Genomic DNA, 14,817 nt, shown 5'->3' on the forward strand with positions numbered 1-14,817 from the left:
GCGGCCGCAACGTCGCGCGCTGCGATTCGTTCCGCGCGCTCTGCGCAGGCCACTGACGCGGCGACCGGGAGGCGGAAGAAAGAGGAGCTTTTTCTAGGCTTTTCTAGGCCCCTCGCGGAGGTGAAAATACTAGCCCTTCGCCTCCCCCCCGGAAATGACGCGATTTGACCCGTGACCCAGAAACTACGCGGCAGTCCCCGGAAAGTTCTGGAAGCGAACGCAGCCCGGGAACTAGCCTAAGCTGGCCAGAAAGGGCTGAGTCCGCTGGCCTGGGCCCGCGCGGGTCGGGAGGGGCGGGGCTGGCGCGCGGCGCATACAGATTGCCGGGCCCTGGCCGATGGGAGGCGGGGTGGGAGGTGCCCGCACACGCTGTGCTGCAGGGCGGGGGGAGCGGCGGAGGGAGGGGACAGGAGCTCATTGCCGTGTGCGCCCTGCACTTTGTCCCTCACTCGCTGCCGACGGCCTACCTCGCCGCTCGTCCGCCTTGCCGCTGCCCCGCAGGTATGCGGCCGCCCCGCGCCACCTCACGCAGGCTCCTGGGACCCCCGGCCTTGCCCCGCGGTGGTTCTGCTTGAGTGCGCCGCCAGGATAGAACCAGGGCTTCCCCGCAGCACCGCAGCCAGGGGCTAGCTGGCCCAGGCCTTGCGGGGGCCCACCACGTGCGGCGCGGATCGCTCGCCAGGCTAGGACGCAGGAGGGAGGGCTTGCAGGAGGGAGGGCCAGAGTGTATGGAACTGGGGGAGTGTGTTCACGTGGGCCCTCCGATGCAGCCGATTCTCGTCCGACTCCAGGACTTTGAGGAGAGTAGTCTCGATCGTAACGGAGACTGTCTTTGGCCCCGCAGTCTCAGTGAGGGTACGGCGCTTCCAGCCTTGACCTTGCTCGGGCGTCTAAATTAAAAGACACCCCTAGCAAGGTGGGGCCGCTGTGTCCAGCATCGCGGCCTAGTCGGCCACTCTGATACTGTAGCCCCGATTGGATACATGAATACACAACTTAGTAAGCAGATTTTTGCACTATCAGGAATGTTTTTACTCCGCTGGTCACCGGATTTATAATCTGCACCTTTCCGGGACACGTTTGGAGTGGGTTTGCCCTGCAGCCCATTTTAGTGGTAAAAGATTTATTCGTTTTTAACGGCAGGGACAGTTGGCCATGGGGAAGAAGATAGGTGTGCTTCGTGCTAGTGCTGTAGGGTTGGGCGTGGGGGCAGCCCTTCTTCAAGTTTGCGCTAGTAGCAGGCGTTAAAAAGCTTTGCGCGTTACGTGACCCAGGTGTGGAGGCTGGGAGAAGTCGGCCCAGCTCACATTTTACATTTCTTCTGTTGCACAGGTGTCATGTTTGTGTCGTAACGCATTTCGGGTAGTGTTTGTATTGACGTACTGATAATATGCTTGTTTCTCACCCTCCCCAGAAATGCTTCGATTACCCGAAGTTCTTCGCCAGATTAGGCCTGTGTCCAGGGCACTGGCTCCTCATCTCACTCGGGCTTATGCCAAAGATGTAAAATTTGGTGCAGATGCCCGAGCCTTAATGCTTCAAGGTGTAGACCTCTTAGCCGATGCTGTAGCCGTTACTATGGGGCCAAAGGTATCAGTATTATTATGTTGTAACTTATAGTACTGTTAATTATGCAATAACATTTTACTGATCACAAATAGCTGAACTACATGGGTATGCGGTTTTTGATAGAATCCAATTTACATATGAGTTCTACATTCTCAGTTCATCTTTTTTTTGCTTATATATAAAGGCCTTAAAACTTAAAACTCATCTGCCAAATTTGTGAAACTTTATTTTGTACAATGTGTGATGTAATCCAGTGGTAACTTAAAACACGATGTGGATCCTTAAGCTCAAGGTAGAATTAATATTGCTTTTCTGCTTGAGTTAAATTTTGGATTCTTTCCCAGTAGTTAGTACCAAGCATGGAGGGAAAAGTGTAATTTATTTCCTATAGTATCTCAAGTATGTGCTCGTAGGTGCTAATTTTACCTAATATTTTTCTGCTGTCCCTTCTGTTCCAAACCACATTTAAAATTTTAAGCCTCATTTCATATGAAGAGATTGGTGAGGGGTAATAAATTTGAGGAGGTCTTTGAAGGTTGTACACAGTCAAGCGATGCTTCATTTCAGTTTGAAAACAATTCAAGTATCAAAGTAATCCAAACTGTATAAAATATGGTATTTGCATGACTCCCAAGTAGCAACTTTGGTTCAAATCCAAAAGCTGCCAATACTTTTTTGGTACCATGTTTGAAATTTAATGTCAAACAACCCTGGAAGATAATGTACTGTGCTTTCCTTGCTGTCGAGGTCATTTTGCCTGTAAACTTAAGAATGTGAGTGGACTTGCTGCCCTTGAGATGATGCTGCAGATCTGTTAAAAAGTGACAACTTAATGTTGAGGCTCTCAAGTAATTGCCCAATTATAAAAACTTCTGTTTTCAGCTAAGTAGTACTTTGTGTGGTTGTGTCACTTTTTTTTCTCTGCAATTGCAGGGAAGAACAGTGATTATTGAACAAAGTTGGGGAAGTCCCAAAGTAACAAAAGATGGTGTGACCGTTGCAAAGTCCATTGACTTAAAAGATAAATATAAGAATATTGGCGCTAAACTTGTTCAAGATGTTGCCAATAATACAAATGAAGAGGCTGGGGATGGCACCACAACTGCTACAGTACTGGCACGCTCTATTGCCAAAGAAGGTTTTGAGAAGATTAGCAAAGGTGCTAATCCAGTGGAGATCAGGAGAGGTGGGAATGTCACTTTATTGTTTTCAGTGTTTTGATCTGTTTATGAATATTAGAAAGTTGGTTCTTACATCCTAAAAATTCTTAGGCTGAGTATTCCTTCAGCAAATAGTGACTGAATGCCTAGCTATGTATGTGGTGGGCACTGTGCTAGGTGTTAAGGAGAGAAATGTGATTAAGATTTTCTGTTGTCATTCTGTCCTTTGTGTCGTTTGACCCTCCCCACTCCCTTCCCTCTTTCCCCTAAAGACAACAGTTTATTGGAAGATACACCATGTACTATATACCTTGAAAACAGTAAACTTGTAAGGATTAGAGCAGAGAGATTATACAATTTTTGTTTTACTTTAGTTATCTGGAATGTAGGGTTTAACAAACAATCATCAGGGTGTCACAGGTTTTTTTGAAAGCAGTTTTTTCTCAAAGGCCCATAGTATTTTATTGGTCTGCATTTTATTTATTACTGCTTGTTTTAGGGAGCTAAACCACAATTTAAAGATCTCCCCAGCATGAGGTGGTGATGTAGACTTAAATTCTATCATTGTCATTTGTTAGCTGTGTACTAAAATTTGGTTTTCCTGTCTTGAAGATGAATACCATGTATTCCTAGAGTGCTACTGGCCAAACTAGGAGACTCAGTAAAGGGGGATATTATTTTGTCAGAATTGGCATTCCAGGCCTACTGGTAACATCATCCCATCTATTTTAATGTATGAGGTCCAAACACTGAAATGTGTTGCATGAAAAGCAGATCGACTGTAAATCGCTAATAAGCATTAATTGAAGTTATTAAGGTTACTTCCCAAAGAAAGTCATGGTTACTAAACACCTTGCTTTGGACTTTTTTCTTGAAGTAATATTTCTCAAAGAAGGAAAGAGCTAGCACTAGGCCCAGTGTAGTAAAATGGGTTTTTCATAAATCTGTATTGTGGTGTTGTTAACTGTTAAAATAAAAATATTCTGTTTATAATAACAAACAGGAAATTTTGGATAATTAAAACCTGCAAGGGCATGGCCACAAGAAATTCCTGATACTTGAGAATTATAGTCATTTTTGAAAGTAGGGAACTGTAATCCATTTCGGTCCTTTATTATAATCATTTAGTTGAGGGGAGAATTGGGTGACCTTATTGGAAACATGCAATAGGATTGGATTGGAATGACTTATACAGAATGAGTTAAATGGTGAGATTCTTGAAATTGTACACCTCAGGGTTTTTTTTTTTAGTCCAATTTTCAAAATAATTTTGGCATTGTAGGACTTTACTTCCTGTTTAAGTGCATGCAATCCAATTCTATGTGATTTGGGAAAGTACTGGCCCAGAAGTAGTGTGTATAGGCTAGTAAGGCACGAAAACATTTATATTAAATCAAAATTTTTATGTGACATGGAGTTATGAGAGAATATGCAGTGTAATGGCATTTGTTCTTGACCCAGGTGTGATGTTAGCTGTTGATGCTGTAATTGCTGAACTTAAGAAGCAATCTAAACCTGTGACAACCCCTGAAGAAATTGCTCAGGTAGGATTTTTCATAATATTTTATGGTAAAGTTTTAAAAATTTCAGTAACATGATTTTATACCGACATTGGAAGCATTTTTGTTACTACTAAAACATTGGAAAATAGTGACCATGATATGAGTCTTAATAGGCTGCCATTTTAGTTCTGCGTGCTGTGAGTAAAAGTTACTTATGTTTATGAAAAATGTTCTTTAGTCATTGTCGGAGGTCTGTAATGTTTGTTATATTGTAAGATTGACTCCTTTATAAAGGAAAAAAAAATGCGGTCAGCTTTTTCCTTTTATTTTTTACTGTTTTTGTTTTAAAAAATAATTGCATGTTTATTTCATATGTTTTAAAATAATGTGGCCAAATAATGAGATGAAAAACAATTGAAAACAGAACCAATATTTAATTAGAAATACTATGCCATAAAGTCCCCTTCCTTTGGTACCCATTCCTTGTCTGGTCCTTACCCCACCAGTAGATATGTCAGTTTGGAAGTTACTAGGAAAAGGAAAAGGAGTTAATTGAGGACACTGGCCTTACCTTTTAATTTGGAAAAGTAAATTGATTATTTCAGGTTGCTACGATTTCTGCAAACGGAGACAAAGAAATTGGCAACATCATTTCTGATGCAATGAAAAAGGTTGGAAGAAAGGGTGTCATCACAGTAAAGGCAAGTATGTTTTTAATGATAGCTTGAAATGAGGTGTCTGGAAATCAAAACTGAGTTCTCTAAATATAAAAATTAAAATTCTGTGTTTTCAAACTACATGTTTTATTTTTTAATGTATAGTGTCAGTATCTCTATAGAGTAGAACACATATGTTTCGTGTGAATTATTTGCTGTCAGGAGTAAATCCATCCTAACTTAAATGGTATTGTCTTCTTGCTATAAAAATTAATTCAAATAAGCATTTTTAAAATTTTTGCAGAAATAGAATTGGATTTCTTGGGTTAGGGCAGTTACATACCCCTACCTGGATCCCTTACAACAAGTTAAATAGTAACTCTTTTATAAATGGTTAAAAAATCAGAATTACTAATTATTAAATTTGGGGGTCCATCTAATAAGCATTTACTCTATGTGTTCCATTTAAAATTAGATTAAGTTGCTATTAAAGTTTGAGCACGAAGTGTTTTTAATTTAGTTCCTTTATAAATGTCAATATTGCTGATAACAGTATTAAGCTCACCTACAATTTGAGCAGGTAATGAATACTTGGAATATACAAAGAAATGTCCATTTAAGAACTGATTGTTAACAATTTTTGTATTTCTTTAATGAAATTCATACAGCTAATTCTTTGTCCACAGGATGGAAAAACATTGAATGATGAATTAGAAATTATTGAAGGCATGAAGTTTGATCGAGGTTATATTTCTCCATACTTTATTAATACATCAAAAGGTAAAAGCAAATCAATAAGTGAAAGTTTTTAATATTATTTGTATGTGTCAAATTACAGGCATTAGTTGGTATCATACCCTTGAAAATATAAATTCATATCTTCCCAAAAGTTAATGTATAAGAGAAATGGAAGTGGAAAAACATAAAATTATGTTTATAGCCATTTCATGTAAATTCAGTCATTTTCAGAATATTAATGTTATAAAGTTGGTTTGAAATATTCTTTGTTTTTGCAGGTCAAAAATGTGAATTCCAAGATGCCTATGTTCTGTTGAGTGAAAAGAAAATTTCTAGTGTCCAGTCCATTGTTCCTGCTCTTGAAATCGCCAATGCTCACCGTAAGCCCTTGGTCATAATTGCTGAAGATGTTGATGGAGAAGCTCTAAGTACACTTGTTTTGAATAGGTAATAGGCAGTGATATTTGGTTTCCATTTCTAGGTGAAAGGCAATAGCTTATATTAACGTTTGAAATTTCCATTTTGTACCTCTACCTACTTGTATTTAGAGTTGTGTATAGTATAGGTGTGTTTCATAGATGCTTAGTCTAGTTATAATGGCTCTGTCTTTCTGAATGGGGCCCCAAAGTACAACTTTCTCATAACATAGTCTAATTTTGTTTGTGCTGTCTTTCTCCTTTTTATAAGTGCTTACAGTTGTTTTGAAGGTAAATGACTGAATTTGTTTCACTTTTTTTTAATTTTGGGGAAAAATATTTTCATAGTTGTAATTGTGTATATAAAGAAAGAAGTAAATAACTGCCATTCTAAAAACTTTAGATCTAAGTGTATTCAGCAGTCAGTATTTTACATCCTGGACAAATTCATTCAATTAATTTTTTTAAATCTATAATGTATTTTGATTTTAAGACAATTTTAATGCTGTAAACAGAATCAGCATTATTAAAATATATATATTCTTCCTAATCTTAGAATTGAGGTATATCAGAAGTGGGACAAATGAAATAGCAGGTATGTATGTATTAGAGATTGCATACCTTGGCATGACCCAACAGCTTAAAGTGAGTTTACTTATCTTGGAATGTTAACTTGGATTTGCTTTTGGGTCATGAAAATGCCTTAGAGATTATGAGATTTGAAGCCAAAAAAAAAAAAAAAAACACCCCCCCACCCCCCCACCCCCCCCCCCCCCCCCCCCCCCGCAGACTTACTGTTTTCATTGAACCATTTTACTGGTAGCTGAAACATTGGATATTGATACACGGCATATCATCAGAGTTTATCCCTCTGATTTTTATTTGGCTCCTTAATAAAATCGACCCAGCTCTGTTTTGAAGTTTCTGTATTCCTTTTATTTCACAATCTGTTCTTAATGGAACATTTCTTTGTATATTCCCAGTATTCATTACCTGCTCAAATTGTAGGTGAGCTTAATACTGTTATCAGCAATATAAAGGAACTAAATTAAAAACACTTCGTGCTCAAACTTTAATAGCAACTTAATCTAATTTTAAATGGAACACATAGAGTAAATTAGATGGACCCCCAAATTTAATAATTAGTAATTCTGATTTTTTTAACCATTTATAAAAGAGTTACTATTTAACCTAAATATCTTTTGTTTACATTAACATTTTTTGCTCCTGGGTCCAATTGCTGAACTGGAATAGTCAAGTTTATTAAGGTAGTCAGATATTGGCAAATATGGAAGAATGGAAAAGTATCATTTCCTGTTTTAATTTAACCAAAAGTTGCTAGGAAGCAAGCAGTTTTATTATTTTTTTAAGCCTACAGCACCTGGCCTTTCTAGGTGGTCTCCCTTCCAAGTACTTACCAGGCCTGACCCTGCTTAGTTTCCGAGATCAGACAGGATTGGGCATGTTCAGGCAAACAATTTTCAAAAGTAAAGTTTTCTAGGTACACTTAGGAGTCAGAACTTAAAAACTAGACAGGCATTTTTATTAAATTTTATTCTTATTAATTCCTGTTCTTAAATAGGCTAAAAGTTGGTCTTCAGGTTGTAGCAGTCAAAGCTCCAGGTTTTGGTGACAATCGAAAAAACCAGCTTAAAGACATGGCTATTGCTACTGGTGGTGCAGTAAGTAAAATAAGTGAAAAATATGTTGGTTTATTGAATGTTATTTATACTTCCAGGTCTAAAATTTATAAGTAGAATTTACTTTTTTTCACAATCAGATAATACCATCTCAGTTGTTTACTTAATCTGTGCCTCTTGGATGTTTGGGGTGGGAGGTAGAGGTTGGATTAAATAGTGCTATAATCCCTTCTTTCTCTACTTTGCCATGAATAGGCTTATTGACTAACTGGTTTTCAAGAATATAGTAAAAATACATTGGACTTAATAATTTAGGACTAGGGTCTAGTCCTGGTTCCACTAAAAGTGATCTTGGATGAGTTTTGTGAGTTTAGTTTTTTTCAAATCTAATATTGAGGATTAAGTGGGAAATTGGAAATGCAATGAAAGATTATATTCAGTGGTCTTGAAATCTCACATTTCAAAGAAATAATAGTATTATAAAATGTTTCATCAAAATATCTGCGTGTGCTATATGATTAGTAAATTTGGTATAATGAAAAAACTGTATCCTGAAATTTGTTCATTTTTTAAAATGTTTCCAGGTGTTTGGAGAAGAAGGATTAACTCTAAATCTTGAAGATGTTCAGTCTCATGACTTAGGAAAAGTTGGAGAGGTCATTGTGACCAAAGATGATGCCATGCTCTTGAAAGGAAAAGGTGACAAGGCTCAAATTGAAAAACGTATTCAAGAAATCATGGAACAGTTAGATATCACAACTAGTGAATATGAGAAGGAAAAACTAAATGAACGTCTGGCAAAACTCTCAGATGGAGTAGCTGTGCTGAAGGTAAGATTCATTATTGTAAATAAGCTTCTTGGGTTCTGAATTCAAGAATGATTTGTTTCTATGGTATTCCCCAATAGTGCTATGTAACTATTGTTCATGAAATTAACTTCCACAGGGACATATTTATTATCTAAAGTTCTTTTTTTTTTTTTTTTACTGACATTCCTTAAAACTGGAATTGAACTTGTAGTTTGGGAAGTTGCTATGAAAAAATATGTCAGTTGGAGTCTAACTTTGGTGGGACACTACACTCACCCTATTAGCTGTTTAATCAGCCTTTTTTACATTGCTTTTTAAAGTAGACTAGGTGCTAATGACTCTTGGCAGCATCTTGAATTAGAGAAGCTATACTAATTAGAATTCTTTTAATCTCGAGGTTGGTGGAACAAGTGATGTTGAAGTGAATGAAAAAAAAGACAGAGTAACAGATGCTCTCAATGCTACACGAGCTGCCGTTGAAGAAGGCATTGTTCTGGGAGGGGGTTGTGCCCTGCTTCGGTGCATTCCAGCCTTGGACTCGTTAACTCCAGCTAACGAAGATCAAAAAATTGGTAAAAAGTTACCTTACAATTAGTTTTTTGTGATCTGATTTTAGCCTTTCTGTTAGAAAAATGTCGTTGCTGCCCACTAAATGTTACAATTCAAAGCAATCTCCAGAAAAACAGAAGTATAATAGTACTACTGTCAAGGAGAGATGAAAGATGCATTGTATTTTTCAGGGGAAATGATTTGACCTGAAATCTTTTGCTGTATCAGTACTCTCAGAAGTATAATATTTACAAAAGAAAGAGCTAGAATTAATCGCATAAATTTTACTTTCTTTATAGGTATAGAAATTATTAAAAAAGCACTCAAAATTCCTGCAATGACCATTGCTAAGAATGCAGGTGTTGAGGGATCGTTGATAGTTGAGAGAATTATGCAGAGTTCCTCTGAAGTTGGTTATGATGCTATGCTTGGAGATTTCGTGAATATGGTGGAAAAAGGAATCATTGATCCAACTAAGGTAGTTGACCCCTTCATAAAAATTCTTTTAATATCTTCAGTAAGTCTTACTCATTTTTTACTAAATAAAAAGTAACATTTCATCAAACTCTTTTCTTAGGTTGTAAGAACTGCTTTACTGGATGCTGCCGGAGTGGCTTCTCTGCTAACTACAGCAGAAGCTGTAGTCACAGAAATTCCTAAAGAAGAGAAAGACCCCGGAATGGGCGGAATGGGCGGAATGGGTGGAATGGGAGGTGGAATGGGAGGTGGTGGCATGTTCTAATTCTTAGAATAGTGCTTTACCTACTATTAATGAGAACTGTGAGAGGAAGCTCAAGGCAGCGCTCCTCATCTATAACTTCAGAGAAGTCAGTTGAAGGAAATGACTGAAGAAAAGGCTGGCTGATGTTTAAGAAAATCACTGTAATCATCAGTTACTGGTTTCAGTTGACAACATATAATGGTTTACTGCTGTCATTGTCCATGCATACAGATAATTTATTTTGTATTTTTGAATAAAAAGACATTTGTACATTCCTGATAACTAAGTGCAAGAGCCAAGTATCAGTGTACTGCTTTCGACTTAAATCACTGAGGCATTTTTACTACTATTCTGTTAAAATCAGGATTTTAGTGCTTGCCATCATCCGATGAGAAGTTAAGAAGCAGCCTTTCTGTGGAGAGTAAATAATTGTGTACAAAGTAGAGAACTATCCAATTATGTGACAACCTTTGTGTAATAAAAATTTGTTTAAAGTTAATCGTATTAGCCTTTCCATGATCTAGAAAATAGGAGAAATGAAAACCAATTGAAGAGTGGGGGTTGGGTTTGGCACAAATGCATAAATGTTCCACCTATAGTATTGTGTTTCTCTTTGCTGCAGACTGAATTACATTATTACATTGGTAGTGGGAGAAATTTATTTAAAAGGTGACAACTCTGAATCCTGTGGAAACAATATTGTATGTGTTGAGATCTGGTCTTGATATGCATGATCCAGCGTCTTCACCTTTATTTCTTAAGTTAAAGAGAAGGAAGTTTCTGGCTCAACACTTGGTCTTTATTAGATAATAAAGCATGGAAGTGTGGCTTTCAAAACCGTACCTGGATGTGTGCATGTTGGGGGGAGGGGAGGTATGGATTTGCTTTCTAGATTAACTCATAAATTGAAGGCAGAAGACTTGCGTAAAAACATCTTTTTTATTTGACTCTCACCTGTACCAAGGACTTCAGTCTGTTTTGGAGCTGTAGCACCTGAATTTGTTCCAAGTGGGAAGGAGCTCCTCATTATGGCCCTGGAGCTGCTGTTTAACAGTCTGGTGCAAGCTAGTCATTGAAGCAAATATTCTTGCTCGCCTGAGCTTTTACAAAACTTGGACAGAAATAGAGGGAAAATTCAAATCCACCACAGGCCAGAAGCCAAAGTCACTTGAAATTCTGTACCTAGAAACATTTTTGCTGTTAATTTGGTTGGGTTAGAAACAGATAAGAGGGGACTGAATAAAAGGCATTTTAGGTGGACAACTTGCCTAGAATGTAGTTTTGGCTATAGAAGTGACAAAAAGCAAACTAAGCAGTATCAATCTGGAGGAAAAGAAACCTTAAGGGCTTATATAGTTTATATCTGAAAGGCCAAGCTAGATGATCAGAAGAAAAGGAATGGGAGATACCTGGACTTTGAAAGATTTCTAGTTATTAGACTAACGAGTCTAAAGAAATTAACAGGAGAAAAAATTATGTGCTAAACACTGTACTAAATATTTGAATTATTTTAACACTCCAAACGACTTCAGGACTACTTATTAAACCTATGCTACTGTTACATAAACAGGCTCTGAAAGTTTAACTTAACAAAGTCGCAACAGCTATCAGTAAATTTGGTCCAGGGTTTGACTGAAGAGCTTACACTCAAACCCAAGAGCAACCCTGGAATGAATCTCTAAGCCAAGATCTAAGCAAATTGTAAGGAAGTCTGAAAGCTGCAGCCAGGGAAATTACCTTTTCCTTTCTTAACTGTACAAAGTGATTGCGTTTTGGAGGGATTCCGGAGAAGCAAGAGTATCAATCGAGATGGTTTCTTCAAACATTTGGTCAAGGTTAAATATGCCAGTGATTGTAGATGAGGAAGCAGAAATGGTAGATCTCTGGGGAAATAAGCTCATGATTGTGGAAATCCCTTGGGAAATGACACAAAATACAATATCCAGTCAGATGTTGGACTGAAAATGGAAAACTCGGCAGGGTGGCAGGGTGGAGTTGCCTCGCTGAAAGCAAGCAGGGTTTATTTGAATAGTACAGACCCAGGGAGAGTCATTTCAAGTCAACATTTGTAGGAGTGAGGAGAACAAATGTATGAACTTGAAAATAAATAGGTGTGAAGAAAGGGATGCAAACCTGGTCAATATTTTGCTCTAGCCATGGAAGTGAACTTTTAAGACTGCAGCTGGATATGCTTGAAAAATAGGAAAATAACCAAGGTAAAAGTTAGGCTGCTATGAGAATAGAAAACAATGTTTCTACTGCAACCTAGGAAGACCAGTGAGGCTCAGGTTTTGGAGAATCTCAACCCTGAAAAGCAAGTTTTGGAGCATGTGACTAGGGGTATCTCATCCTGGTCCTCAAATGCAGCAGCAGTTCCAATCTGATGATTCTCAAACTGAGTTAACTTTATAAAAGACTATGCTGGAGTAAGTGGTTGATGAAATCAAATTTTTAAAGAAAAACGAAACACAACAACTGTCAAATTGAAAATAAACATTGTGAATTTAGTAACCTTAAGTGATCTTTATCTCTGACACTGTCACCCAAAGATGGCCTAATGTAGCAGCAACAATAGCATTTTTGCCCATCACCATTTTTCATGTACATCGCTAGTACTAGATTTTGATCTCTAATACTATACTTAAAGGGAAGAGGACTCCTTGGATAGCAATTGCGTCCATGCCTTGGGACTGGAAAAAATCAGAATGAATCTGGAACACCTTGTTGGGGCCTGACAACAAGAGTAAATCCAAGAATATCTACATTTTTTTTTAAAGAGCCAACCCAAGGGGTTCCCTTTGACCAAGTTAGGACATTTTGAGTATGAATAATAATTACAGTGAATTAGAACAAAGCCAGGAGTTCATAATGATACTCAAAAGAGTAAAGTCAATGTAAAGAATAGAAAAAGAGTTCCAATATAAACTGGTGAATATTATATGTTAATGCCTTATTGATATTAATAAGCCAGAGTGTTAACATAAATATAGATTATATTCTCATTTCTATATCTACGAACAGGAGTAAAATAAAACTAGTGAGAAGAAAGTAGAAACTGAACCAAGAGTAGGAAAAAATGAGCAGCACTGGTTATCTCATAATGACCTGGTAGAAGGGGAGTCCAGCAACCAACTAGCATTGGTCATGGACAACCAAAAGGAGGTTCAATAATAGGTTTCAAGATGATATACATCCAAATTCCCCCAAATTTGAAATCTAAAGTTAAATTTCAAAGAGACTGAAACACTTGAACTCATGAGACAACGGAATTCTATGTATACCATCAAAGCAGGTCAATATACCATAAATGAGAGGTAGCACATCGTTTCCAGGATAGATTTCAAGTCTCTAAAATCTCTGAATACAAAAGATGTCAGAACCTCTTGATGTAACAGTTTTCTTATAAAAACAAAAAGGGACTCACCCCAAGTAAGGTGTTCAAGCCTCGGAATCACATTGGCCTGTATAGTCAGGTTACACACCCCCACCAAAAATTGAACAAGTTACTAAGATCCTGCAACTCATCAGGACTGAGACTGTCTCTTTTCAAATCTAATTAATATACTGAATGTCCAGAAAGATATAAAACTACTCAAACAGGCAACCTCAGAAGAAACAAATAATGTAAGCTGTAACGCTCATATGCTATTTATGTATAAACAGTATTATTGTATAATATTTTCTGTTCCTTTGTGTTTAAAGATTTTGAACAAATATGCAATTTTAGTTAAAATATGCAATTTTAATTACATGTTTAGAAGTCTGGTTAAGTTTACAATATTTAAACGTTCAGGGAATTTTATTAATTCCATGCACTTAGATTGGTTAGTTGTATAAATAGAACTTAAGCATTTAGAGAAATGCTGTTTAATTTTTAGAGAAACATAATAAATTCATAGATTAATAAGTTGGGCATTAAATAAAGTACAAATAAAAGTATTTGACTCCTTGTTGCAAAGGCCCCCTGACATTTAAAACAACAAAAACCCAAAAGCTAGACTGAGAGAGCTAAAAATAAAGGAAAGCCTACATTCTAAACTGTGGGAACATATCCTTTACTAACATTACAGAATACCAGCATCCAGGCATTATATCTACTCCATACGTCCCTCTCCCTAGTTCTACCCCCATATTTCTCTAGAACAAGAGAGAAGAATCTTTATGAAGAAAAACTGAGAAAAGGATCTCCAGATTCTGCCATTTGAAAGTCTCCCAATGTAAAGGCTGGCTCAATTATCACTACAGTTAAACTCACCAGTCAGTATACCCCACCTTAATTCCAGTAAACTTTTCGGTACCTTGCCTTCAAATATTAACAGACAGATAAGAACCATTAGACAGCTGAGTAAGCCTTCCACATAAAAAGCAAAAACCAAAAAGGACCTCAGGGAAACTTAAAAAATCATAAGATGAGATTGTATTTCCATAAAACAAGGAAGCTATTAAGAATGAACAATTAGAAATCAAGAAAATATTCTTGGAAATTAAAATTATGGCAAATGTAAAATCAATAAAAAGGGCTGGGAAATAGTTGAGGAAATTTAAAAGGCAGAACAAAAACAGAAGGAAAACATTAGGAGGAAAAGATAAAGATTTAATATAAGAAGTCGAATGTCGAATAAGTTAGGAATTCCTGAATGAGAGAACCAGAGAATACAGATAGGAGGAAATTATCAAACAAATTCAAGAAAATTCCCAGGGCTCAAGGAAATGAGCCTGTGAACCAAATGGCCCACAAGGTACCCAACGTAATTAAGACAGGGCAACAGGACAGAGCATGCAATTTCAGACAACCCAAGATAGAGTAGACAAAGCTTCCAAAAGTAAAACAATGACATTCTGACACTCAAGATGCTTAAAACTTTGCTCTCACCTTTTTCAGGAATCTACTAGAGGATTTCCTCAGTATTTTGAAAGTAAATTTAAAAAACAGGAAACCAAAAGATTTAGGAAACAGGGAACTCCAAAGAGAAATCCTAGGGTGACTGCAGGGGAGCCCTAGGATTACAGCTACAAAATAGCCTAGAGATCAACCAGTTCTGACTAGAGTGGATAAA

General features: G+C 37.4%; 1 protein-coding gene across 2 annotated transcripts; it reads left to right on the forward strand.

Moving 5' to 3' along the window:
• Positions 1–10: 10 nt before the first annotated feature.
• On the forward strand, positions 11–10,259 carry HSPD1 (heat shock protein family D (Hsp60) member 1). Of its 2 annotated transcripts, none has more exons than XM_036236993.1 (12): positions 11–120; positions 1,415–1,590; positions 2,503–2,755; positions 4,191–4,273; positions 4,837–4,932; positions 5,574–5,667; positions 5,904–6,072; positions 7,624–7,723; positions 8,266–8,511; positions 8,888–9,062; positions 9,339–9,517; positions 9,617–10,259. In XM_036236993.1, exons 2-12 carry the CDS (start codon positions 1,417–1,419, stop codon positions 9,779–9,781), a joined length of 1,734 nt encoding a protein of 577 aa, XP_036092886.1. In that variant the 5' UTR covers positions 11–120; positions 1,415–1,416; the 3' UTR covers positions 9,782–10,259. The 2 variants fall into 2 exon arrangements, with proteins under 2 accessions (XP_036092886.1, XP_015986528.1); XM_016131042.2 differs by lacking the exon at positions 11–120 and adding an exon at positions 348–501.
• The last annotated feature ends 4,558 nt before the right edge of the window (positions 10,260–14,817 follow it).

Source organism: Rousettus aegyptiacus, unplaced genomic scaffold (genome assembly GCF_014176215.1).
Source record: "Rousettus aegyptiacus isolate mRouAeg1 unplaced genomic scaffold, mRouAeg1.p scaffold_m13_p_2, whole genome shotgun sequence".
NCBI lineage: Eukaryota > Metazoa > Chordata > Mammalia > Chiroptera > Pteropodidae > Rousettus > Rousettus aegyptiacus.

Coding starts and splice junctions, on each gene's coding strand:
- HSPD1 (XM_036236993.1), top strand. CDS start 1,417: ATGCTTCGATTACCCGAAGTTCTTCGCCAGATTAGGCCTGTGTCCAGG. Junction 4,933..5,573: donor AGGGTGTCATCACAGTAAAG/GCAAGTATGTTT, acceptor CTTTGTCCACAG/GATGGAAAAACATTGAATGA. Junction 9,518..9,616: donor GAATCATTGATCCAACTAAG/GTAGTTGACCCC, acceptor CTCTTTTCTTAG/GTTGTAAGAACTGCTTTACT.